Raw genomic sequence first — 25,189 nt, forward strand, 5'->3', positions numbered from 1 at the left:
AAAGAAGCTTATTGGAACATCTCTGAGGGTGAGATTTACCTGCATTTAGTCGCCTACTGTATTAGGCTTAGACTTGCGTATTTTTTGTTTTATTTTGTTTGGTAATTTACTTTGTTCTGTCTGTTATTACTTGGAACCACTTAAATCCTACTTTTTGTATTTAGTAAAATCACTTTTTACTTATTAATTAACCCAGAGCAAGTAATTATTACCTGGGGGAGCAACCAGCTGTGCAGAGCTCTCTCTCAGTGTTATAGAGGGTGAACAATTTATGAGTTTACCCTGGATAAGCTTTATAGAGGGTAAGCGGATTTATTTGGGGGTTGGACCCCATGGGGAGCTGGGTATCTGGGTGCTGGAGACAGGAGCATTTCTTACGCTGTTTTCAGTTAAGCCTGCAGCTTGTGGGGGACGTGCTTCAGACTTGGATCGGTGTTTGCAGAAGAGCAGCATGTCTGGCTCAACAGGGAGGGTTCCGAAGTCCCAGGCTGGCAGGGAAAACGGGCTCAGAGATGGTCCCAGCAGTTCCCAAGGGGGTTTCTGTGACCCAGCCTATCACATCCTCAATCACTGAATGGGGCTCTTTCAGCTTTACACTGGTGTAGCCACGTCAGCATTTGCCCCTTAATGGCCTCATCTGCGGCTCCCAGGGCACAATACTAAGTGAACCCAACCTACAAACAGACCCTCAGACACGGCAGGGCTGTGGTTTCTTCTCTGAGTTTAATAAACTAGAATAATTTATTTGACAGAACACAGAAACGTCACAGATACAGGGGAGAAACCGAAGAAGCAAGTTCTCAATGAACAGTACAAAGTAACCACTTTACAAAAAGTACCACATTGCCCAGTCAGGTGACCTAAAAATAACAACGGTTGGTTTTCGCTCTGTCTCTCTCTAGCGCGCCCGACGTGCGTATATACAGATCGAATGGCCAATGCACGGGCTCCGAACGTTCATGCTGAATGCAGGTGAGTAATGAATAAGGGCAAAGATTGTTATTGAATAGAACTAACCGCCTCGATGAGTGTGTCGGGGATGGGACAGAAGGCGCTGTCTGACTAAACATGAGCTCCTCACCCACCGTTCTCTGGGTTATTTTTTTCTCCCAGAGGATGGATTGTTACTTCTTTCATTGGGTGTAATGCTACAGAGCTTAACGTCCAGCTAGCAAGCCTTGAAGCGTTGCTGGGCCCTCGCTAGAGCCAGAACCCTGCCCAAGCTAGCGAGCACAGCTGGCTGTGAGAGCGCCTGTGACTGGGGTAAATTACCCACTGGCACATGCAGTTGCCCGAAATCCAGCACGGTGTTGGCAGGGAAATTTTACACACACCTGGTGGTGGAAGTGACACACTGTTAATGGCCGGATCCAAAGCCCTCTGAAGTCGAGCGGAGTCTGAATGAGGCGCCCACTAGTTTCAGAGGACTTTGGCTCAGGCCCTAGGGAATTTTCACTGGGGCACATTCATCCCTGGGCTCACTCCGCTTGGTACAACGCAATTCCACCAGGAATGACTTCAGCCCACAAAGCAAAATGCTGAGCTGTGTTACGCTGGTGTCTCTGCAGCAGCTCTGTTAGGGGGTCAATGGTGCTATTCTGGAGCTACACCTGTGCAAATGAGATCAGCATCTGAGCGGGGGGCTGAGAGCCACTGAACCACGCTGTAAATCCTGTACATAATGGAATCCACTTCAAGTCACAGGGTGCTGCCGCACTCCCAGTTCCAGCACCTCTGGCCTCCGACTCTCCGAGTTTAAGGGAGCCTAAGCTGGTAGAACAAACATGCCGATGGACTGGGAGAGAGGCGAATAGCCAGGAAAGCAGGTCACAGGCAGCTGTCAGTCAAAGTAGTCTCCCCGCACACCCCCTGACTTAGACACCATGCTGACCCCACTTCTCTTTGGCACGCTGCTCCCTGTCTCAACCACTCATAACTTCCCCATCCCCAGGGCACACGTGGCCACCTCCCCCGCCCCCCTGTCAGGTATGGCTCTGACGTGTTCCTCAGCATTTACTAAATGGGAGACTTTTCCTTGGCTACTCCCCACCCCTCCCGCAAACTAGCGAGTGCCCAAATGAACCATCACATAAGCCTGCCATAAGTATAAGTGCTTCCCTGCGAGATCTTAGCCAGCGCTGGATTCAAACCAGAGTCAACAGAACGTCCTGAGCCCCACCTGACAGTCAGTGACATTCCCAGCCGCTGCCCACACTCTACAGGAGTGACCACCTGGCAGCCATCAGCCAATGGGTCAGACCAACCAGCTCAGGGCCTGTCTTCACCATTGGTTAGGAACAGATGTTTCCGAGATAGATGCAAGGAGCTTCCCCGTGGATAGAACGTTCTTGCCATAGGGGAAATGTCTTCCTATCCTGCCCCCGCCCACTGCACCAGTTAGAAGTGGGCTCATGCCCAGGTTTTCTAAAAAATATTTTTTTAATCTCCTCTCCTGACATTGTGGCTGTTGTCACATCTGACTTTCAGATCCTCTTTTAAACCCTCCTCTGCTCTGTGCCTGGATGTCCTGTGGTAGTGAGTTCCACAAGTTATTCTGTGTTGTGTGTAAGGAATCAGTTTCACAGAGTGCCCCCTTGTCCTTGTGTTGTAAAAGGGTAAAGAAAAGCAGCTGATTTCCTTTCTCCATCCCATTACTTTGTATGCCTTCCTCATGCCCTCGCTTACTCATCTCCACTCTGAAGAGTCCCAGCATTTCAATCTTTCCTGAACCCACTCTTCTGGCCTTCAAACAACCCCCTCAAACCTGCCAACCTCATCTGCAGAAGCAAGACATATCCGGGCCCATCAACTCAAAGCAGCACCAGACTCTGCCAGAACAACAGATGTGAAACCTGCAGCCATCTCTCCGCTGCTACAGCGACCAGCACAACCCCGAACCTGCCTTTCACGACACATGGGCCCTACATGTGCCTATCACAACAGGTGATGTACATGACCCATTACAGCAAATGCCCCAACAGTAACTATGTGGGTGAAACCAGACTGTCGAATGAACTCACACAGCAAAACACCCTATCATCACGGGCGAACACTTCTCCCACTCCTGCTCCTCAAAGGAAATCTTCATGATGCCTTCAAAAGACGAGCCTGGGAACTTAAATTGAGAATGCGGCTAGACACCAAAAGGCCTGGTCCTGGTTTTATGGCTCGTTACAATTTGTAAACTACTAACCAGCCTTTGCCCTACGACTGCGGAGGTGTTAATTTCCCACTTCACTGTAACTGGTGTCTGGCAATATGTGTTACCTCCTTATGCTTAACAACCTGTCCCACCGTGCACTGAGCTGTGACCCCCTGAGTACCAGCCCCAGACCTGGAGAAGAACTCTGTGGAGCTCAAAAGCTTGGCTCTTCCACCCCCATAAAGGCTATTTCTTCACCCAGCTTGTCGCTCTCATATTCTGGGACCAACACAGTCACAACATTGCGAACACCAGTATCAGCAGGCCTCGGGGTACCCAGAAAAGGCGTGGAGAATATATCAGGTGGAGAGCACTCACACTGGGTTCTCTGGGGGTTGACAGGAGAAGATGGTTTCTCATGCACCCAGAAGAGCCCGCATGGATGCAGCTCACCACAACAGAACTTTATCCCAAGGGGCATCTTTCCTCTAAACCGTCTCTCAAATCATTTAGATAGTTAAATAATCCTTGAGGGCAGAGGAAGAGAGGGGAGCAAAGGTGGACCAAATCTAGCCCTGAAGGAAGCCCAGAGACATCACTGGAGTTGCACCAGGGATGATTTTTGTCCATTGTGTGGAAAGGCGAGAGAAAATCAACAGTGGGCAGCAGGGGCTGCAGAACAGGTTCCTTCAGGACAGAGCATGGAGATGGGGGGTGTCTGAGTCCTCAGTGTCCTCAGAGGCCCATGAGGGCGGAATGGATTACGGGCTGCAGACTGCCACGGGAGAGCTGGCTATTTCTTTCTCCCAGTGTGAAGGTTTTTCTTTAAATCTAATCTGGCCGCTGTTGACTAGCCAGTGCGAGAGTGAGCGAGTGTGTGATATACATACACACGCATGCAGTCCTGGCACAGAAGATAAAAATCGTTGCGGGTTTCCAAGACTCGACGATACTTTGGCGTCAAAGTGTTATCGTCAGTCACAGGACCAGCCTCGTCCAATCCCACGGGCCCTGCAAATCAAACACCACCGACCTCTCCCGGATTTCTGTCTCCTGCATCCCTAGGGTCAGGCGTGTGCGCGGCCGTGGAGCTGAATAAACGCAAACGCCAAATGTGCAGCTCACCACCCTGTTCCAGCCACTCTGCGGGGACTCGGCCAAACCCAGCCAAAACGCATACAGGCTGCAGAGCGTTTTGCCTGGGTCCCTTACGACTCAAACAACCTCGTCCATAGCCTTTGTGGAGGAACTAGAAAGGCAAAGCCTAGGAGGCAGTTACCTCCTTCTAAGGCCTCACCCTAGGACCATTCCCTTGCTCCCGCGCCGGAAGGGACTGGGACTAGCATCCTGCCTGTTTCTCTCGTCACGCCTAGGCCCGGAAATTGCCACTCTCACCTTCCTCCCTTAACCCGAGGGATCCCAGCGCTTCACAGCCCCCCAGCCACACGCCAGACCTACGGGGTAGGGAACAGCGTGGGACAGCGCACGGCCTGGTTTACGCACAGCCGTGTGCACCAGCTGGCGGGAGAGCAGGTGGCTGTGTTCACAGTGAGGCATGTGTATCCCCGTGCTAAAAACTGAGCAGTCGCCATAGACTATCAGCCTGACTGACTGATTCCTGCCTCCTGCAGCTAGAACCTCTCACCGCCTGGCAATGTCCAAACGCAGCCGGTCCCATCCTTAAAGAGTAATGGTGCTAGTTTGCCAGGCTGAGGCTGGGCCGGCTGGTGCCCACTGCCTCCCATGCTCCAGCAGGCATCAGAGCTCACTTGGAACGGCTGCAGCTTGCGATCACCAGCAGCCCAAGTCCACGGCACGGCACACAAGGTGCAGAAGGGGAGACAGGCAGCAGATCCCCAACCCTATGGTCTCCACCCTGGGAGCCAGCGCTCTCAGCACACGTGTCTGAACCGCTGGTGACCATCTCTCTCTCTGGTGACGGACACAAAAGCCGTTTCCCATCATCCCGCCTCTAAACACGCCGGACGAGGGGGGCAGTGTGTTGCAGAAGAAACTAAGATACTGGGGTCAATCCCCTAGCAGCCCCTTTCTCCTGCCTCTGTAGGAGCTGCCTGGCCCTGGCAGGGATCACGTAAGGGGATGCTTCCCTCAGGCAGGAACCCTTGTCCAGCCCTGCCTGCAGCTAACGGGGGGCTCTGCACAGCCTGCCTGAGTGGCCAGCAGGAGCGCCCTGGCCCAGCCAGTCCTCCCCCACTTCCTGCAAGCCCCTGTGTGGAGCTAGGATCCTGGTGGGGGTACGGGGTCGAAGCAGGGCCAGCATGGGACCCACAGGGGGGAGTCTAGTTGCCCTCGAGCGAGGGAGATCCTTGCCATCAGCCAGCAAGGTGAGGGACAGGGGCTGGGGGCCAGCAGTGCTGAGCTTGGGGCGCGGGCTCTGTGCTCAGGGTCAGCAAGGCTCTTGGCCTGGATGGGCCGTGCACAAACCGGCCGGCTTTGCCAATAGGCTGTGAACCGCAGGGAGGGCGGGTCACAGCCCGGGACTCAGTGCGATCAGCTGATCGGCGTCACAACTGTTCTCCAGCCAGCCTGTAGCACTGTGTCCACGTCATACACTGTCCCATCTGCAGTGAAAACAATTGGCCTAGAAAATAAACCCCTGTCACAGGCGTTGTCCGCCCCATCCCTTCCTCCCACCCCCGTAACAAAGATTTGTCTTGTGTGGATTATACAAAATGCATAAAAGATGCAGATCATATGAAAGGGCTGAGAGCAGCTGCTCCAGAGTGAAAACAGGGCCAGGGACTAGAGGGGACCCAATCCTAAGGGGGGCTGAGCGTCGGTGACACCGGATTGCTGCCGTCCCCCCTGGGGGCTGGCCCACCGCCCTGTGCTCGTTCTTGAGACAGCTGACGAGACTTCAGCCTAGGTAGCGAGATGCACGGTGATAAATATGGCACAGCTGTAAGGTTATAATTGCCGTCACCATCTGGGTGATCCATAGGCTCCCGGTACATGTAGAAAAAAAAAATCATACAAAATATAAGAAGCCTACTGCAGAGATGTTACTGGAAACAAACAGAACTGGTTAAAAGAATCCCGTTTATCTGTCATTCAGCTGCGGCGAGTTTGTCCCCTCCTCGTCTTCCTCCTTGTCGTCCTTCATGCCCTTCAGTCTCTGCCGGGCGAAGTCTTCGAACACGATGTCGTCGTCACTGGCAGAAGACACAAGGAGAAGGTTACAGTGGAACGGGTGGGAGGCAACGGCATCCCCTGGTGCCCGTGCTGGGACCTTGCTTCACCACTAGGGGCAGGTGGGCTGGCTCTGGCCTCACCTGCTCATACAAGCTGGGAAGGCTCGTTTGGTCTCTGCTGTTGTTGGGTTCGCTGTGGGGAAAAAGGGAGCGGCGAGCAGAAGCAGCCACTGAGAAATGAGGGAGCAGAGAGGGGGAGACGCAGTCTATATAGGGCATCCTGTGGGGCCAGCTGAGTTTAGGGCTATGGGGCTCCTATCCTCCCAACAGCAGAAACCCCTTGAGCTAAAGAAACATCTGGTCAGCAGTGATGTTTTGTAAGGGGTGGGGAGTGGGGCTCAGATGTCAGTTACAGAAGCAAAGGCTTTGAAAGGCGCCTCCTGCCATGATCAGAACCTCAGAAGCCGTCGCTGCTCAGTACAGGCTCTGCGAGGGCCGGTCCTGCCAGGCACCAAGTGAGACGTCACAGCTGGAAACAACCTCACGCCATCGTATCGTGCAAGGAAGCAGGACCTGAGAGCGGGGTTGACATCAAAGCCACAGACAGAGGTCTAGTCACCTCTTGGTTCTCCCAGCGAGCCCGGAGTGATTTTTAGTGGGGGGAGTTGCCCTAGGCACAGCAGGAGGAGATACTGGCACCTGCCAGCTAACCATGGTCTGAACCCGCAGCGTTTGAGTTTCAAATAACTCCCAAAGTTTGGAGTTGTTTGGGCCCCAGGGTTTTGATCTCTGCTCCCAGATCACCCCCTAAACCCGTTTAATCCTCTGGGCTTTTTTCACCCTCATAACCTAGGGCTGAAGAGGGACGAAGGGGTCTTTTCATCAGGAACTGCGTGGCATATAGAGAGGGCTGGGGCATGAAGGAATTTGGGTGATGCAAGATGACACTTGCTATAAAAATAATCAGGGCTGAGTTGCTAGGCAGAGCGTTAGCTTGCCTCTTATTGGCCAGATTAGGCCTGTTTAAAGGGGGTTTGTTTTGTGTTAACACACAGAAATCGAGCTAGTGGCGTCCGCTCTCTGCAGCCGCTGCGAGAGGATGTGTCCGAGACAGGCGGACGCAAACCGCTGACCGACGCAAACCAGTGCAGCTGACACATGGGTACACGGGGGATTTGTGCGTCACACCTTAGCTCAGAAGGTGCACTGGACACCCAGGACCAGGGGACACCTGGATGATGGGGTGGGTCCTCCTTCCAGCTCTACTGTATTGCTTAGTCTTAGGGAAGCATTAGCATCGTAGGGGTGTATAGTGACATTGAGCACAGCGTACAGGATGTACTTCCTTTCGTTAAAAAGCCCATCAGCCTTTGGGGAATAAAGGTATTTCCTGTGAACTGTCAACTCAAAGCCTTATTACTGGAACCGGATCCCACAATTCCAGCGGGGTCGGGGGGTTCAAGTCCCGGAACTGGGGTGGATAGAAGCAGATCCCTACAGAGTGACGCAGACTCGGTATCACCAGTACAGCTGCTTTGGCTTCCAAGCTACCAATTTGCTAGATAGGGTGGAGGGGACGTGGAATGTGCAATAAGGCGCAGGGAAGGCAGAAAGAACTAGGAAGCGTTTCCAGCAGACAGGTACCAGACACGGTCTGATGAAGAGAGCCCTGAATTTCCATTCCGCGTGGAGAATTTACCAGCTCACGACACAGCCAGGAAACGGCTTTGATCTAATCCCCAAATTAAAGCCATTTTCATGCTGAGGCGGACAGCACAGTGGAATTCTGTTAAAAGGAGTGATGTGGCGCGTCAGGCCACGTGAGAGCGAGCTCCCTGGATCACATTGTACGGAGAAGCCAGATCTCCACAGTGCCATGACTGGGTTTCTAACAGGCATCTTCATACGAAGGCAGGCAGCCGGATTATTACACACTCTATAACGCTCTCTAACATTCAGTACTGGAGATTTTGGGGGGGCCCTCAGAGGTGCGAGAGCCTTTCTCGACTTGGACAACGTCACAGCAAACCATTTCCACTCTGACCCCGTCAGCCCAAATCCCCACTCGGATTTATAGGCAAGGGCTAAATGCGTCAGGATCCAGGGGCTCTGGAGTTTGGAAATCTGGCTGACACTCAGGGTGCCCACCCACAGGCACCCGTGGGTGGGATTTTCCAAAGCCTCTAAGGCTTAGGAGCTTTTCAAATCCCAACAACAATATTTCAGCACCTCAGTTAGCAGCCTGGTTTTCAGAGGTGTTGGGTGCCCTATGATGCCCTGCAGCCCAAAATCTCAATCAAGCACTGATCTGGGCAATCCCCCCCCCCTCAATTTCTAGGCCCAACTTGAAAACCCCAGGGCCTGGTTTTCAGCAGCAGTGAGTGCCCATGGCTCCCACTGAAGGCAACAAGAGCTGCATGTGCCTCTCTGAGGAGCCAGGGGCTTGATGGTGCCACGTCATGTTACCCCAAAATCTGAGACACCCAAAATCAGTGGCCACTGCTGAAAATGTGTCTGTTAGCATCTGACTTGTGCCTGGGTTGCCTGCGACAGCAGGGGCTGGACTCCGTGAAGTCCATGAGAGCTGCTGGAGACGCTCAGCCCCTCTGAAAAATCAGGCCACCCTTAACATTAGGTGGCTGAATATAGATTCAGTTTTAGGCACCCAAGGGTGGCCTATGATTTGATCCATAGAACTTAATGTCTCCCACAAGTGACACTCACTAAACCCAGATTCCACTGTGTGAAGTGCGGCTGTGACAACACAATGACATGGATGTGTAACAGAGCAAAATACAACTCAGAGACAGAGAAGGTGGTTTCTTACTGTGCTTTTCCTGTTGCAAAACACATGCAAGATGGTTATCATGCCAAAAAGAAAGAAAAGAAACTCCATGCATTAAACGTTACGTGCACGTGAGTTAATAATTGACTGTTACATGGAAATGATATTGACCGAATTACGTCTAGATGAGTTAGCTGGTTATTGAGTTACATGCAAATGAGTTGATCACCGACTGAGTTCATATGCAAATGATTCAACAGTCCCATGCAGGCCCTGGGATGATTTTAGCTTACTTTGTATCAAGCTCTATGAGATTTGTATCTATGGGAGCTTCATTCTCTGGAACTAAACACAGGGAATTATTGCACATGGTTAGTTACTTGACAAAATAATAATAAATAACCGTTACACAGCTTCTTTCATCCCACAGCACCACAAGCTCTGGGCACAACCCTGCCATCCTTGCTTGCACAAAACTCCTTTTGGAAATCAATGGGAATGGGATTTGGCCTCAAATGCACCAGACCAGGACTGAAATGCAGCCATCTCTGGGGTGAAGAGTGGCAATCAACCCATACATGGGCATGGGATAATACTTAGTCCTGCCATGAGTGCAGGGGACTGGACTAGCTGACTTCTCGAGGGTCCTTCCAGGGCTATGGATTCTGTGGCAGCACTGGGGCGAGGATACTTTAGCCATAACGTTGGAATCAACATGTAGAGAACCACGGCTCTTTCCCACCCGCATGGAGCAGCCAGCGAGTTCTTCTGTGGCAATCCACATGGAGGTCAGTGTATCCGCCTCAAAAGGATGGAGGACCTGGACCACATCTACTGCACCATTTACATGGGCAAAGGGGCATTTGCAACTCTGTCACCGCACATGTGACATGGTCTCTAGGCGATTCCAGGGTCTGCAGGACCAGCAGGAGCCCACACGCTATGGGACTTTCAGCGGCTACTAATGTGACACCTGCCCACCCCCCAGTATTCTGCTTGTTAAGTGTTTACGCAGACTCCTTTTCGAACATAAGCGGTGTCTGAAACCTCTATTCTGGCACAGGCCGGTTCTGTATCTAACAAACCCACCCAGCCAGCGACACCCACCCCCGCCCACCAGGCTTGGTTCACCACCGCAGAGCACGTCCCAAAGCACTAGAAAAGGGGGAAACTCACCATCCCGGTGCAAGGGCTCCTCCTTGGGCTTGGGGTGCATCAGTGTGAAAGGCAGCTCCACCGCAACGTCACTGAAACAGACCCGGATGAGAAGTGATGGAAGAGGGCGACCAGGCCTGTGGGGGCTTTGGTAGCTGGCTCCAGAATGATACTGCAGCTATTTTAATTAACTACTTTCTCCTGCCCGGGGAAGAGCCCGATTCCTGCCCCCAACTGACCTTCTGCCACTGACGCCCACAGAGCAGCAGGCCCCGGCCCTGAAGCATGTCCTATGGACACTGAGCATTGCAGTCTGTCTACATGACACTGCTGACCAGAGCCGGCTTTGGAAGCAGCTCTCTGGCGCCACCTGCTGGCGGGTTTGAGTATTTTGGCGGCCGTAACAAATTGAAGTGTTTTTCCAATTGCAAAAGAAGTGGGTCATCTGGAGTGGAGGCCAGATTCTGCTCCCTGTGACATCAGTGTAAATCCTGCGCACTTTGATCCTGGATTTATAGTCGCCATTTCAATTCTCCTCTCGCACCCGTGTTTCACTAGGAGGGTGGTAAAGCCCTGGAATGGGTTACCTAGGGAGGTGGTGGAATCTCCTTCCTTAGAGGTTTTAAGGCCCGGCTTGACAAAGCCCTGGCTGGGATGATTTAGTTGGGGATTGGTCCTGCTTTGAGCAGGCGGTTGCACTAGATACATCCCGAGGTCCCTTCCAGCCATGATATTCTATGATTCTAAGGCAGGCAGGACTCCACTGAAGTCAGTGGAGCACCTATCACTGTAGTAGCTACTCTCCAGGCGGTACTAAGCTACATGCTGACACGTGGACACTGAAGTCAATGGAGTCTCAAGGAGTAAAGTTGGAGCTAATGAGAACAGCATTATACCCCTGAAATGATAGTGTCTCCTCACTACCCTTCCTCTAGCAGGCTCAGAGGCCTTGTCTGTTGTAACGGCCGGAGAGCCCTACTCCTGGATGCGAATTGCCAGTCATCTCCCTAGAAGCATGCGCAACAGCTGTGGGGGCAGAAGGGGGAGAGACTTGGAAAGCTGAGCTCTGCATTTCTACTTTAGGAACTTCTGCATTTGGCTAGAGTCAGAGAAGCTCCCTGCTGCCAGTTTACGCTCAGATTAGCTGCAGGCCCCGTGAAAACAAGGATGGCTCAGTCAGGCTGGTTTTCAGTGCTGGGGCAAGGAGCTAGCCTTGCCGACTGACATCTGGCTTAGCCACAGCATAAATATGGGATCGGCAGAGACTGGGCGGGTTTCCCCCACACTGCTCACTTCTGCGAGATCAGGCTCAAGGAGTGTTCAATCCGTGGCCTCTCCACCAGAAGCTGCCAACAATGAGCCAAATGTGAGAACAGCTTTGTGGCTACCTGTCTCTGATGGAGTGGACTGAGGCCACCTGCTGCCTACACCTGGCCAACGCACAGCTGCCGGGTGGTAGCAGCTCTTGAGCACTGCTAAATCTGAATTGGCAGCCACAAGACGCCAGGTGCTCTCTCTGTTACCAACCCGAGCAGCCATCCATTCCCTATCATGAAATAACAGGAGAGAAGCCGGTTTCAATGGTGGAGAGGGAGATTGTCTGAGAAGGGGACAGAATTCAAACCCTCCATCTCAGAAACACGTCCAGCGCATAGTTAAACGCATGCGTTGCAGCTGGTCTACCTTGTGTGCCTCTCGCTGCAGCATTGAGCCTCTGAGCCACACTAAGCCACACCCTGAGGCATGTGATAACGGGCTACTGAGCGAGGTGGAAAAATCATACAGACACTGACAAGCAGCAATCAGTCGTGTCACACGTCAGCCCAGGCGCAGAAGGACAATCCAGGCAGTCAGTCTGCGCTCAGCCTGGGAACATGTTTTTGGCAGCTTACCCAGCAGCAGGTAAATGCTGGCTTTAGTTGTGATTTCTATCTCTGGTCAGGCCACTGGACAGGCTGTAGCTGGCACAAGGTTCCTCTCACTGTCCTACGTAGTGTGTGTGAGGCAGAGTTTAATAAGTGATAAAGCCATCACGCTGTGTGACATACACATTTCTGAATGGAAAGGCTCGATTCATGCCCTTGCATGGTCCCCATAATTAGCGCCAGTTATTCTCCGCCTCATTAAAGCCGATTCCTCCCAGCACAGGTACACAAGTCAGGGCCTGCAGAATGTGCAATGTAACAGGCCAGGCGGTGATTGACAGGGAAGGCCAGGAAAGGAGGACAGAGAAAAGGATGCGACAAGAAGCTTGCGCAAAACTGTCTAGTTCTGCACTGCACTGACAAGCTCTGCAGTTTATCTGTTGGATGTCTGGGACATTTGCAAAACGGACTCTAATTAGTTGCCAATTAAACAACCATCTGGAAAACATCTTCCTACAGACTTAGGTAGAGAGACAAATTGAAATTCATGGCCCGGGATGAAAGGGAATTCCAGCCCCGCTGGCTGAGCAGCATTTGTTTATTCTCAATGGAATATCGGTTTCCATTCTTTGTGGCTCAGCACCACTGAGTTGGCAGAACATCAGTTCCACTTGGCTCCCTCCCTCTTCTCCTTTCACCTCCCTTCCCTGGGCTCCAAACAGCTTTGTGGTTAGTCACTTGCTGAGACTGACTCTGTGGAAAGACTTTCATGCCACAGCAGCAGCAAATCTTTCTTGGTGGCCTTTTGGTAGAGAACAATTTATTGGATAAATCCAGCCCCGCTCACAGATTCCCCACCGCCACTGGAGCACTTTTGTGAAGATGCTACTATACCCATGGGAGAGTTTCTCCCATCAGTCAGTCAGTCCATCTGCACAAGAGGCGGTGGGTCTGTTGACAGAAGAAGCTCTCCTGTCACCAGCTGTTTACACCGAGGGGGCAGGTTGCTGGAAGTGCGTCGCTCAGGGCTGTGGATTTTTCACACTCTGGAGCGACTTAGTTTTACCGATGTTTGTTTGTCGTGCAGACCTGGCCAGAGACAGACTGTTTTTAAATGACAGAACCAAGGCAGGTGAGGTAATATTTGTTACTGGACCAATGCCTGTCGGTGAACGAGACGAGCTTTTTACACAGAGCTCTGAGGCGCTCGGAAGCTGGGCTCTTCACCAACAGAAGTTTGTCCCATACAAGTAATTACCTCACCCACCCTGTGTCTCTCATCTGTTGGGACTGACAGGGCTGCAGCACCACTGAAAACAATGGAGGAGAGATTTTAAATGACAGCAGAGATGCTGAAGAACAAGACAGCAGCTCAGAGACCTGCTGGTTTGCCATACGAGCACATAGCGAGTGTCTCCGAGCTCTTCCCCTCACCCATGGCTCGCCTCACTCTGCAACCCCTAGGCACGGCTGCTACCGGCGCAATGCATCTAACAGCACGTCAGTAAAAGGCCTGGGTGACAAACACAATACGTCCCGCCTGGTAAATTAAATTCTTACAACGATCCTGCAGTTATATGGCCAACAGCCCTGAACCAACAGAGGGCAGCGCCTCCCAGTCTAGGGATTGATAAAGGCAGCAAATAAGGAATCGAATGAATGGTTTAGCTGCAGAGTTTGTCATCTTCCTCCAGTTGGGAAGCCGGGAAGACATGCTGGGGTTTGGGTGGAGAAGGAATAGAAGGAAAAAGAAAAGATGAAGTGGGCGAATGAAAAGCTGGCGAGGGGTGACTAGGATGAGGCGAACCACGGAGGGGTCTGAAATATCATGCATGAAAAAGCTGGGCTGCTGGTGTCCGCGTGGCACTGCCAGAGCGGGCAGAGCTGGAAAGCGTTACCTGGATGCAAGATCTCCCAGCAGGCTGGCATAGTTCAAAGGAGACAAGAGGATTAGTCACCAGTTTCAAAAAAAAAGCACAGGCAGCCAACAGGTCTGAATGCAGGAATAAGGCCCGAGATCAGCTCCCAGCTCCACAGCCCCTGGCTTGATTACATCGCCCTGAGCTACATGTGAATGCAGGTGTCTAGCCCAGGTCCTGCTGGGATCTCACATTCTACTCCTCTCAAGCAGGCCTCTCGGTGACATGTGCCGCTTCCTGCCGTGTCTGTGGGAACCAGCAGAGCACTTTGTGGGGTGCTCCAGGGCCTGAGGAGGAACTGGGGCAGTGGGGGCTAGAGACAGGACGTAACAACCGGCCTTCCCCACCAGGCAGCTGGTAGAATCATAGAAATGCAGGACTGGAAAGGACCTCGAGAGGTCACCTAGACCAGCCCCCTGCACGGAGGCAGGACCAAGTCCTTCAGTGGCGCCTGCCCATCAAAGGCTCCTGACCTGTGACTTGCCAGGACCCGCAAGCAGATGTCAGCAGATAACGTCAGGGGAAGGCTGCACAGCGGATAAGTGAGGCCTCCCCCCTACAAGCCGAGATACCTCACGCCCGTACCTGGGAAGGAGCCATCGCCCGGGAGCTCACCTGAGCTGGCCCCTCCCGGTCAGGTCCCGCCCCACAGGTGGGAAGGGATGGGTTTGGGACGGAGATTATGGATGTCCGTGTCCGGCACTAGGGCTGAGAATCTGAGCATTCAGCCTGGCACGGAGACAGAGGCAGGGCACAGGCGATGCGCACAGCGCGGCATTAGAGCCCAGGCTGCCGAGGGCAGAGTTAGCCAGAAACGGGCTCAAACCTGAGGCTAGATCAGAGCCCGCAAGGAGGGGCCGGGCTCAAGTACGTGGGACACGGGGGTCGGAGCAGAGCTGGGAGCTGGTTTAGTAAAAGGAGCAACAGAGACTAGTTCCAGATCAGAAGGCAAAGCTCCAGCCAAGGAGCCTGTCTCCCATTGGAGAAAACAGGAGCCCACACCCAGCTAGTGATGGACCAGCAAGTACCTAGCATTCATCAGCCCCACTGAGAGATCCCTAAAGATCCAGGGGCTGCCAAGGAGGAGGGGGGGATTGGGGTCAGGTCTCCACCGGGCAGCTCCCTGGAGCCACAGGTGGGTTTCTGAGCCACGTCCCTCCCAGCAGCGTCCCCAGTGGCTGCTCTGTTGTGCCGTCCTGTAGTGGCTAAGCATCTCCCCCCGGCTGTCATTTGCTGAGCCCGCCTGTCTGCGGGATCTAGTCAGCACCAACAGGGCCTCATCACATCACTGCCCCGCAGCTGCTTGAGCTGCATGCAGCTGCCAGTCTTGCCACTCCCCATACTAGGGGAGAGGGTCCTTATAATCTCGCCCCCTTTCCCAGCAGGCCTTGCTCTTAGCCTATAGTTCTAATGCTCCCTGGGAACTACAAGTCCCAGAATGCCTCCGATTTTTCACCACAACACAGCAGGCCTGTGCTGAGCCTGCAGCCTGCCTTTAAGGAGCCTGCACCAAACCCTCTTCCACTGACATCTCTGAAGAAATCATTACAGTCCTCACCCCTTCCCCCTGGCCGTCCCACTCGGAGCCACTGACAGGAGCTTTCACCCTGTGGGTGAAGTGACTGGCTAACCGATGCCTCTCTGTAGGCTGGCTAGCAGGAAGTACTGAGACTGCATGAAGCTTTTGCCAGGTACCACTCCCTGGCAGCAAAGGTTGCTGGCAAAGCTAAGCCTTCTAGCCAAGTGGCAGGATGTTTTGGGGCTTTGCCAGTCTAGGCTACAGAAGGCTTAACTCCAGCCATAAACACCTGCCTCCAAAATCGTCTCCCCAGCTGCAGTCAGCGTCAAGGGGTCATTGTCACCTGGCTCAATTCAAGGCTCAGCCAAACAGCAGCGGCAGAGAGCACACACCAAACTGAGGGGAGAGGAGCTGTTGACGAGAAATTGGGACTCTTAGCTTCCATATCTGGCTCTGCCACTGATTCACTGCATGGCCCTGGGCAAGCTGCTCAGAGAAGGAGCAGAGGAGCCGATAGCCCAGCCCTGTGAACATTATCCCGATTCAGGGCCAGACAAAAGAAGATTCAACAAACCCTCAATGTAAAAAACACCTCAAAAGTGTCTTCCTTCGTGAATGTTTGAAAGCTCCCTGTAGCTTCTTTCTCAAACTTTGGGGGCATGGCCATGTGCTGGAGGGTGTGGCCATGGGGCGTGGCCATGTGATGGAGGGCGTGGTCATAGGGTGTGACCATGTGCTGGAGAGCGTGGTCTATGAGGGTAGAGATTTAAGTGACTGGCTAAATTTGCAGCAAGTCGCCCTTGCCTTCGTTTGGGGCAAAGGAAAGGTTGGTTTGATTGTTCCTGGCTGCGATTGGCCGCAGAAGTAAGAAGATACTCACCCTCCCCGAGACACCACCAGCTTCACTTTCACTTTATACGAGACAATAATTCCCAGGATCTCCTTATTGGCTCCATCTCTTAGTCTAGAAGCAAGAACAGATGAGGGATATGTAAGGAAACGACTGCCAGGAATTTCTATTAGAACCAGATGAAAATAGTAGCTCCCCTTCCCCGCAAAGTACCCAAACACAGACTCACAATACGGGGCCATCTCCCAACTCCCCAAACCTCACCACAGTTTTGCAAAATGTCAGTTTCCTCAGGGAGTCAGGCGACATTTTGAAATTTCACATATTTAAACGGGAAAAGTGACCAACTGGGAAGTATCAGAGGGGTAGCCGTGTTAGTCTGGATCTGTAAAAAGTGACGAAGAGTCCTGTGACACCTTATAGACTAACAGAAGTATTGGAGCATGAGCTTTCGGGGGTGAATACGTCTGTGCGTGCGTCTGACGAAGTGGGTATTCACCCCCGAAAGCTTATGCTCCAATACATCTGTTAGTCTAACTGGGAAGGGATGTCAAATTTGGAAAATTAAACCCTCTTCACCCGCAACAAATAGGTGAAGTGAAAATCAGCCAAACCGTTTTGGGAGTGAAAATGGGCTCCTCACTCTAACCATCCCAGAGGGTCTCCCAGGCTCTCCTCTGATAAGGGATGGAGAGAGACACACACAAAGGAAAATCAATAGAAAGTGAAAGCCGGGGGGGGGGTTAGGCACCTAAATACCTTTGTGAATCCCACCCAGAGTGACTAGCTAAGGGCTTTGGCTGAAGTTTTCAAACCTGGGTGCGCCGGCGCCTCAATCCATTGTGGGGACCTAGAGTGGCATTTGGGGGGGAGGGTCTACCTTTAAGCAGCCAGGTGTGAAAGTTTTTGCCATCCTCTTTTTAGAATCCCAGAAATTAGCACTAGACAGCGCTCCCATTAGGTCTCCCCTGCCATCCCTTGAAAGGCAGGCAGGCAGTACAGTGCTGCCCCTACAGGGTATCCTACAGGGCCCTGGCCAGGGCACTTTTAAATGTCTCACTTCTACGCCATCTGATCCTGGTGCCAACGCTGAGGTTCCAACCCCAATGCAGCAAAGCACTTGAGCACATGTTTAAGCCACTGATGCCAACCGGTATTGACATCAACAGGGCTGCTCGTGTACTTAGCGTTAAGGCCAAGTGCTCTGCAGGACTGGGGCCTCGGCTGGCGTTTAGTAGCACAGAGATTCTTCACGATGGTCATTCTTTAGGTGACCCAGCCGCATTGCTGGGAGAAACAAACCACTCAGACATGCAGGGCAGGGAGGAAGGGGCTCTCACAATGTGCTGGAAGCCAGATTGGTGTCTTCATGTTTAAGCTTCCCATCCAGGGCCAGGCCCCGCTTCTCCCGGTTGTTGGCGAGAAAGGGGGTCAGCGTGTAGACTTTGCAGAACGTCGAACTCGGAGCCACCACGTCACTGAGGACAACAACATGGGAGAATGAAACTAAGGTAACATATGGGACCAAAGCAACACCTGCACCTGACCATCAGGTCCTAGAGCTCCCATCTCTCTAGGAGAAAGGAAAGCGTCTGAAGCACAGTGCAGCGGCAAATCCCACTGGAGATCATGTGAATGCCTGACACCATCACGGTGGTTCCCGTTGTGGAGCTGGGACGTGGCTTCCTCTCTGTGACACGGTGAAATCCTTATGCAAGAACTACCCATGGGACTCTGAACACGCCCATCTCACCCTTCGCAGGACAATCGCAAGATACGGTGTTCGCTGCAGATTCCTGACAACACCCGAAAGCCTAAATTCACCTACGACCCCCCATCTCTCAGGGGAACTCGGAGCAAGTTGCCAGCTAACCAAGAGATTTCAGGCAGGAGCCATGTAACGCTCAGCGGTTTTGATTGCGTTTTACTCTGAGTTTTGAGATGTGATCAAAAGCCGAACAAAGGCTGCCATGGCCCCAAGCAGAGCAGAATCGCTCTGTTGTGTGCAGCACTGACGCTGCCTTACAACGTTTGCAGCTTTCCACGGCAATGAAGAGTCATCACATATTGATGCCACCTCCCCAGGGGTGATGGAATATCACAACTCTGAGCCGTGTCATGACATGGCAATGCAACAGCACTATACGCATCCAGTGCTAGTTACAGGGACGTTCTAAAAATACCACCGTGGGGCCTCCCTGACTCCAGATCACAAGTCAAGAGATATTTCTCCACCAAACTCAGCCTGGGCCTTACAAGTCAAGCTGGGGTCTTTATACACCAGCAACATTAAAGACCCTGGACTCGGAACATGACCGACCGGAGTGAAAAGCAGTAAAGCCATGGCAAATCAGCGGGCCCAAGTTCAGAGGGGGGGAAAGAAACGGTGCCAACGTTTCCTTTTAAACAAAACCAAAAACCAAAAGAAGAACAGCGGATCCCTTTCCATCACATCACATCACTCCATTCACCCAGTCAAAGTTCTCCCTAGCTGGGAGGGAGCCAGGGGATTTATAGAGGGCTTCTTGACCCAGAACCCTTTGCGCTAAAGAGAAGCCCCGCCTGTCTCTCTGGTTAATTGGCAGTTTGTCTAGACTAGACATGGGCAAACTATGGCCCGTGGGCCACATCCGGCCCACAGGACCGTCCTGCCCGGCCCCTGAGCTCCCCGCTGGGGAGCCTAGTCCCCGGCCCCTCCCCCACTGTCCACCCCTCCCCCACAGCCATGCCGCCATGCGGGTCGTGCTCTGGCCCGCCGCTCCCGGTGGGCAGCGTGGGGAGCGCAGTTGGCTCTGGCCAGGTGGCGTGGCTGTGAGCTCCTGCTGCTGGTAAGGAGGTGGGGAGCGGGGGGCGGGGGGAGGAGGGTTGGGTAAGGGAGCGGGGAGTCCTGGGGGGCAGTCAGGGAGCAGGGGGTGGTTGGATGGGGCAGAGGTTCTGGGGGGGCGGTCAGGGGATGGGGAACAGGGAGGGTTGGAGTGGGAGTCCCAGGGGGCTGTTCAGGGGGGGATGTGGATAGGGGACGGGGGGGGGGTTGGATGAGGGGGTTGGAGCCCAGGGGGCAGTTATGGGGGGGTCCTGGGAGGGGGTGGTCAGGGGACGAAGAGCAGAGGGTGGTTGGATAGGGGGTGGGAGTCCTGGGGGGGCTCTCAGGGGGTGGGGTGTGGATAGGGATCGGGGCAGTCAGGGGACAGGGAGAGGGGGATTGGATAGGGGGTGGGGGTCCTGGGAGGCGGTGGATAGGGGGCGGGGGCCAGGCTGTTTGGGGAGGCACAGCCTTCCCTACCCAGCCCTAAATACATTTACGCAACCCCGATGTGGCCCTCAGGCCAAAAAGTTTGCCCACCCCTGGTCTAGCCAATCAGTTCTTTCTCTCCTTCACCCCGCCACATAAGCCTTATTTACGCAAGTAAACTCAGCTGCTCTGACTCTGGCGCACACACGGGGGGCAGGGCTGTGAGTCAGAAGAGACCAGTTTTGCATAATCCTGGAGATCGGTTCTTTAATGGTCCTCGAGCTTGTAGGAAGCAGACGAGAGCCATGAAAATCCGAGCTCCCCTGCTAACCTTGGGCTCAGTGGGGAGCCCCAGCACGGCGAGATGTGGCCTGGTCTCTGGGGCCGAGCACAGCCGTGATACCACCAAAGGAAGCGAGTGGGCATACTCACTCTGCCTCTTCCACAGCCACGGGGCACTTGTACTGAGCAGTGTTGAACAGGCAGATGTCCGCGTACTGGCGCACTGGGGAGGAGAGACAGACCCCACGGTTAGGGTGTGCTTCAGTGCAGCAGGCGTGAGAGCACTGGCCAGCCTGCGCCATGGTGTTGGGCAGCCAGGGACACGTGGTGGCACCACAGGCAGCGGCGGCTGGTCTCAGCACCACTTCTGGGGATAGTGAGACATAAGGGATCACCCCCCCACCCCCCATTCCTGGCACCGCAGCCCAGCAGTGATACGGGACAATGGGGACAGGAAGACACACCCGGACATTTAGTCCATAACATCTTATATAGAGTTTAAGGCCAGAAGGTACTTTTAGATCCTCTACTCTGCCCTCTTGTCTATCACACTTCATTACATTTTACCCAGTTACCTCCCTACTGAGCCCGTTAACTTGTGTTTGAGCAAAGTTAAACTTGTGTTTGGCGAAGGCACGTCTCCCAGAAAGGCAGCCAGTCTGGATCGGAAGGCATCAAAAGATGGAGAATCCACCACTTCCCTTGGGAGTTGGTTTCAGTGGCTAATCACCTGCACAGTTAAACATTTGAGTCTTATTTCTAATTTGAATGCGTCTGGATTCAGCCTCCAGCCACTGGTTCTTGGTCTGCCTTTGTCAGCTAGATCAGTGGTTCTCAAACTTCTTGTACTGGCGACCCCTGTCAGACAGCAAGCCTCTTAGGGTGACCCCCCCCCCTTATAAATTAAAAACAACAGGTTTGATATGTAACGCTATTTTAAATGCTAAATTTATAATCCTGTTGTTTAAAGAGAATTGACCTTTTCTCACTGCTTTGAAATTACGACTAAAACACATTTTTATCGAATTATCGTTATAAACAGAAAAGTTCTCTCTTTAATAGTTACTGGTTAATACTGGAGGTGGGGAGGACACCTGAAGAAACTTTGTCAATATCACTTTTCACAGCACACTTAGCACCCCATTGCCTCCCTTCCTGCTGTGCTGCTGCTGGCAGCAGCGCTGCCTTCAGAGCTGGGCAGCAGCGGTGCAGAAGTTAGCGGGGGCAACGGGGCGCCAAGTCTGCTGCGGAAAGTTACAGCTGTATGTTTGTTAATGTCACTTTTCACAGCAGACTTGCTAGCTAGCTGGGAGGCTGTGGAAAGTGATATTAACAAATATACAGAGATGACTTTTCACAGCAGGCTTATTAGCTAGCGGGTCTGCTGTGAAAAGTGATCTTTGTATGATTGTTAATATCGGCCCTCTCATGTTGCCTCAGTCTCACCCTTTTAGTCTCAAGACCACAAACCTGCACAACACAACACTACAGTCCTCAGAGTCCAATTTCCTTCATGTGGTGACAATTCAAATATATATATTGTTGAGGAACGATCACTGCATGAGACGTCTATAATACTTTTTGAAGTAAATGCACTACATTGCGAGGGAAAGGTGTGTGTAATTTTCTAAAACGCTAGATCGAAATTAGATATTTCATAGCAGTTGCTCTCTGTTTGGTGCATGTACTCGTGACCCCCATGTAATAACCTCAGGGGGTTCGGACCCACAGTTTGAGAACCCCTGAGCTAGATCAAAGAGCCCGTTAGCACCCATTATTTTCTCCCCATTAAAGTACTTATACCCTGTCATCAAGTCATCTCACAACCTTTTTGATAACCCAAACGAACAGGGCTCTTTGAGTCTCATCTGAAGCCTTTTCTCCAGCCCTCGGATCACTCTGTGGCTCTGTACCCTCTCCAGTTTTTCAACATCCTTTTCAAAGTGTGGACACCAGACCTAGACCCAGTATTCCAGTACTGGTCTCACTAACGCTGAATACAGAGGTAAAATCGCCTCCCTACTCACTGCGCCCTGGTTTATACATACAGGGAGCTCATTAATCCTTGTTGCTCCAGCATCGCCCCACCTCTTCCCGCCCTACCCGTGCCCCGCCCCGTTCTGCCCCCGCACCTCCCCCTCCCTCCCAGCACCTCCTGCACGCCGTGGAACAGCTGATCGTGGAGGGTGGGAGGGAGGGGGAGGAGCTGATAGGCGGGCCCCGCTGGTGGGTGGGAGGCGCTGGGGGGCGGAGGAGCTGATCCGCAGGGCTGCCAGTGGGTACTATTTTTTTCTGTGGGTGCTTCAGCCCCAGAGCACTCCCGGAGTCGGTGCCTGTGCCTGTGAGTACGTCTGCACTGAAACAAAGGACCCACGGCTGGCCCGGGTCAGTTGACTCAGGCTCGTGGGGCTCGGGCTGGCGCCTGGGCTCTGAGACTCCATGTGGGGGGGGGAGGGCGTCAGAACCTGGGCTCCAGCCCGAGCAGCAACACTGCAATTTTATGGCCCTCCAGCCCCAGCCCGAGCCAGCTGATCCGGGCGCTGAGACTCAGTGCCATGGGGGTTTTATCGCAGTGTGGCCATGTCCTGCGTGTTGCTCCTCAGTCCTTCCTGGGCCGTTCCTCCCCAGTTACGGTCCCGGGGGAACAAGAAGAGCACCCACAGCTCTCAGGGGTCTTTCCCCTACGCGCCCCTCCTCCGTGGCTGAGCAGGGTGATGGGCTCATCTCCCGTTCTCAGAGCTCGCCTTTCCAGCCCCCTTTCCTTGCTAGCCTGCGGCTGCATCTTTCTGTAACCATCTGGCTCAAACGCCTCGGTCAGCACCGTATGGCACAGCTGGTCCCTGGGGTGGGAGGAACATCCTTTCCCGTGCTGGGAATGCGGCACTGGTGGAAGGGGCTGGGGTGGCAGCCCTGGGGACCGAAGTGCTCCATGGATCAGGAGAGATGGTCCCTTGGAGTCAAGGCTGAGGCTCGAGGCAGGGCAGGGGCATTGATCCTGCCAGTGCCCCCGCTGTGCCTATTCTGGGGAGAACGCTATTTGGAGGGTGATCTGGCCCCCCTCAGCACGGTACCCGACTCTCTCACAAGGGTCCAGTTTGCCCTGGCAGTCCTCCAGCAAGGTCGGGAAAGCACCGTGCTCCCTGCTTTGCAGATGGGGAGCTGGGCCTCCGAGGGGTGAAGTGACTCAGCCGAGGCCACCCAGGGTGTCTGTGGCACAGCTGGGAACAGAGGCGGTCTCGGCTCCCTGGCCCACCACTGCTCTCAGCCCTGTGAGGGTCACCCAACCGGACTCTGCCCTTAGGCAGACAGCTGGATGCTCCCAGAGCATGCCAGAGGAGTCGGGCGGGAGCAGATCTCTGGGGGTGCGGGCCAAGAGCCAGCCAGGGGGCGAGGCAGGTTGGGAGAAGATGTCTGGGGATGGATAAGGGATGAAGGGCTCCAGCAGGAGTTGGATGGGGGAGGAGATGCTGGAAATCAGGCAGTTGAGGGCGTGGGAAGGGGATTCAGCATGTGGGGGAGGGTCAGGGCAGCTGCTGGGGATCAGGGAAGGCCAGGGAGAGGGTTTCAAGGGACCCCAATGGAAGGAGGGGGTGGCCCAGCTGCGACAGCCTGTGATGGTCCCCTCCTGCCATTGCGCGCGGCCGATACAGGGAATGCAGGCGCCCCCTTTACCTGAGATTTTAATCTTCTTCACCGTCTTGTTTGTATTGTTTGTCACGTGGACGTTGACGTTGATTGGCTCGCCATGGTAGTAAATCTGCAGGAACAAAGGCCCCAGCCTGTGTCAGCAGGAGGCAGGTGCGAGGGGGCTTCCCGTCTGTGCAGGACAGGGCACCCCCCAAATCAGGGGATGGCTCGGGGGGGGACGACCCTCACACCAATGTTTATTAACAACCCACAGAAGGTCTCCCCCCAGCGAGAGCCGTGCGGGGATCAAACAGCCAGGGTCTCTGCCAACCCTTTGGGTGTTGGTTCACCAGGCCCAGGGCCGCACTCGGCACTGCGTTAAGCGGTGGGGCAGGAGGGCTTTCATGGTGTGGAACCCGTTTGCACCTGCTGCGAAGTTGGGCACCAGGATATTTCCCCGGTATTTCCCTTGGGACCTGCTCCTCGCTCAAAGGGCTCAGGGCAGCCATTAGGCACCGGCGTGAGGGCCCCACACTGCCGAGTGGCACAGCAGCTCCAGGGAGAGGTGGGGGTGTGTCCTACCTCCTTGTCCAGGGACGCCTCCAGATGCAGCGGCTTGTCGGACATCAGGAACTGCCTGGTGGTCTCCGCCATGGGCTGGGGGCCCGGTCGCTCCGGCGCGTACTGCACTTTGCGGATCACCAGGCGCACAGAATTCCTGCCGGCACATGTGGAGGCAGAGGCTGAGCCCGAGCCTGCGGGGATCTGCCCCAAACTCAGACCAATTAACCCTGCCACACCCCCCTCTTCCTGAGGGAGGGGCTGAGCCCCAGAGCCAGGGGTGGGATCAGAATGACGCGGAACCTGATCCAGTCCTGCCATGGTGCCAACAAATCAAAGGGCCCCCCCCATCTCCCTCTCCTGCGCCCCTCTTTCCTGGCAGCGCCTCAGGGCTCCACGAGCTCCTTCCCAGCCCAGTCCGGCTCCTTGGATCCTGCCTTTAGCCAGCTGCAGGGAGAGTGGTGAAGTGACTTTTTAGAGGCAGCGCTAAGGACAGGACCCTGGCTCCCACACTCAGCTCCAACCACTAGGTGACTCAGTCACTTGACCTGGCACAGGCCAAATCCCCCCGTCAGTCACGCTCCACTGTCTCGGCACGTCAGGACGCTTGCTCGGGGCGAATGAAATACAAGGTTCCCTGTCTCCTCCTGACGGGACAGGCCTAGAAACACCACCAGTGGCACCTCCCCCCCTTGTAGGTGAGCCAGGCTGGAGCCTCGGAGGTCTGCGTGCGAGTCACTCCGCCTTTGACCACAAGAGGGTGCACCTGGCTTTCTCAGCCAGGGCCACGCCTGTGTGGAGTCAGCAAATGTTCCCGTTCCCTTCCCGCTTGGGAAGGCGGGTGCGTCTCAGCTGTTCCCTGAGAGCCAGGGTCAGCGTTGGCTCTAGTGAGGCTCAGTTCATCCAGACGTCCCCTGGACCTGTCACAGCAGCTAACCCTGACACAACCTCACCGACAGCCAGTCATATTGAGCCCCACACACACAGTGTCATAGACCCACGCATGCGGGGGGAACGAAACAGTGGGGTGGGAGAGGAAGGGGCCTGTGTCTTTGCTCTTCACACACTAAGAGCTGGCTTGGAAGGTTTTGATTTTTATA

At 54.0% G+C, this 25,189-nt stretch overlaps 1 protein-coding gene across 4 annotated transcripts in view; it reads right to left on the reverse strand.

Moving 5' to 3' along the window:
- Positions 1-704: 704 nt before the first annotated feature.
- The window catches only part of ARRB1 (arrestin beta 1), a 177,846-nt gene continuing 153,361 nt past the window's right edge, over positions 705-25,189 (reverse strand). For 3 of the 4 annotated variants that reach the window (XM_045022935.1, XM_045022912.1, XM_045022926.1), the window contains 9 exons: positions 24,111-24,246; positions 23,574-23,658; positions 20,052-20,124; positions 17,728-17,865; positions 16,418-16,501; positions 13,998-14,021; positions 10,256-10,326; positions 9,373-9,424; positions 705-6,315 (listed from right to left, as the gene is read on the reverse strand). In XM_045022935.1, the coding sequence (XP_044878870.1) occupies positions 6,204-6,315; positions 9,373-9,424; positions 10,256-10,326; positions 13,998-14,021; positions 16,418-16,501; positions 17,728-17,865; positions 20,052-20,124; positions 23,574-23,658; positions 24,111-24,246 (775 nt within the window). In that variant the 3' untranslated portion in view covers positions 705-6,203. The remainder of the gene's footprint in view (positions 6,316-9,372; positions 9,425-10,255; positions 10,327-13,997; positions 14,022-16,417; positions 16,502-17,727; positions 17,866-20,051; positions 20,125-23,573; positions 23,659-24,110; positions 24,247-25,189) is intronic. The other variant, XM_045022920.1, reaches the window with a different exon arrangement.

This window comes from Mauremys mutica, chromosome 1, assembly GCF_020497125.1.
Source record: "Mauremys mutica isolate MM-2020 ecotype Southern chromosome 1, ASM2049712v1, whole genome shotgun sequence".
Classification (NCBI taxonomy): domain Eukaryota; kingdom Metazoa; phylum Chordata; order Testudines; family Geoemydidae; genus Mauremys; species Mauremys mutica.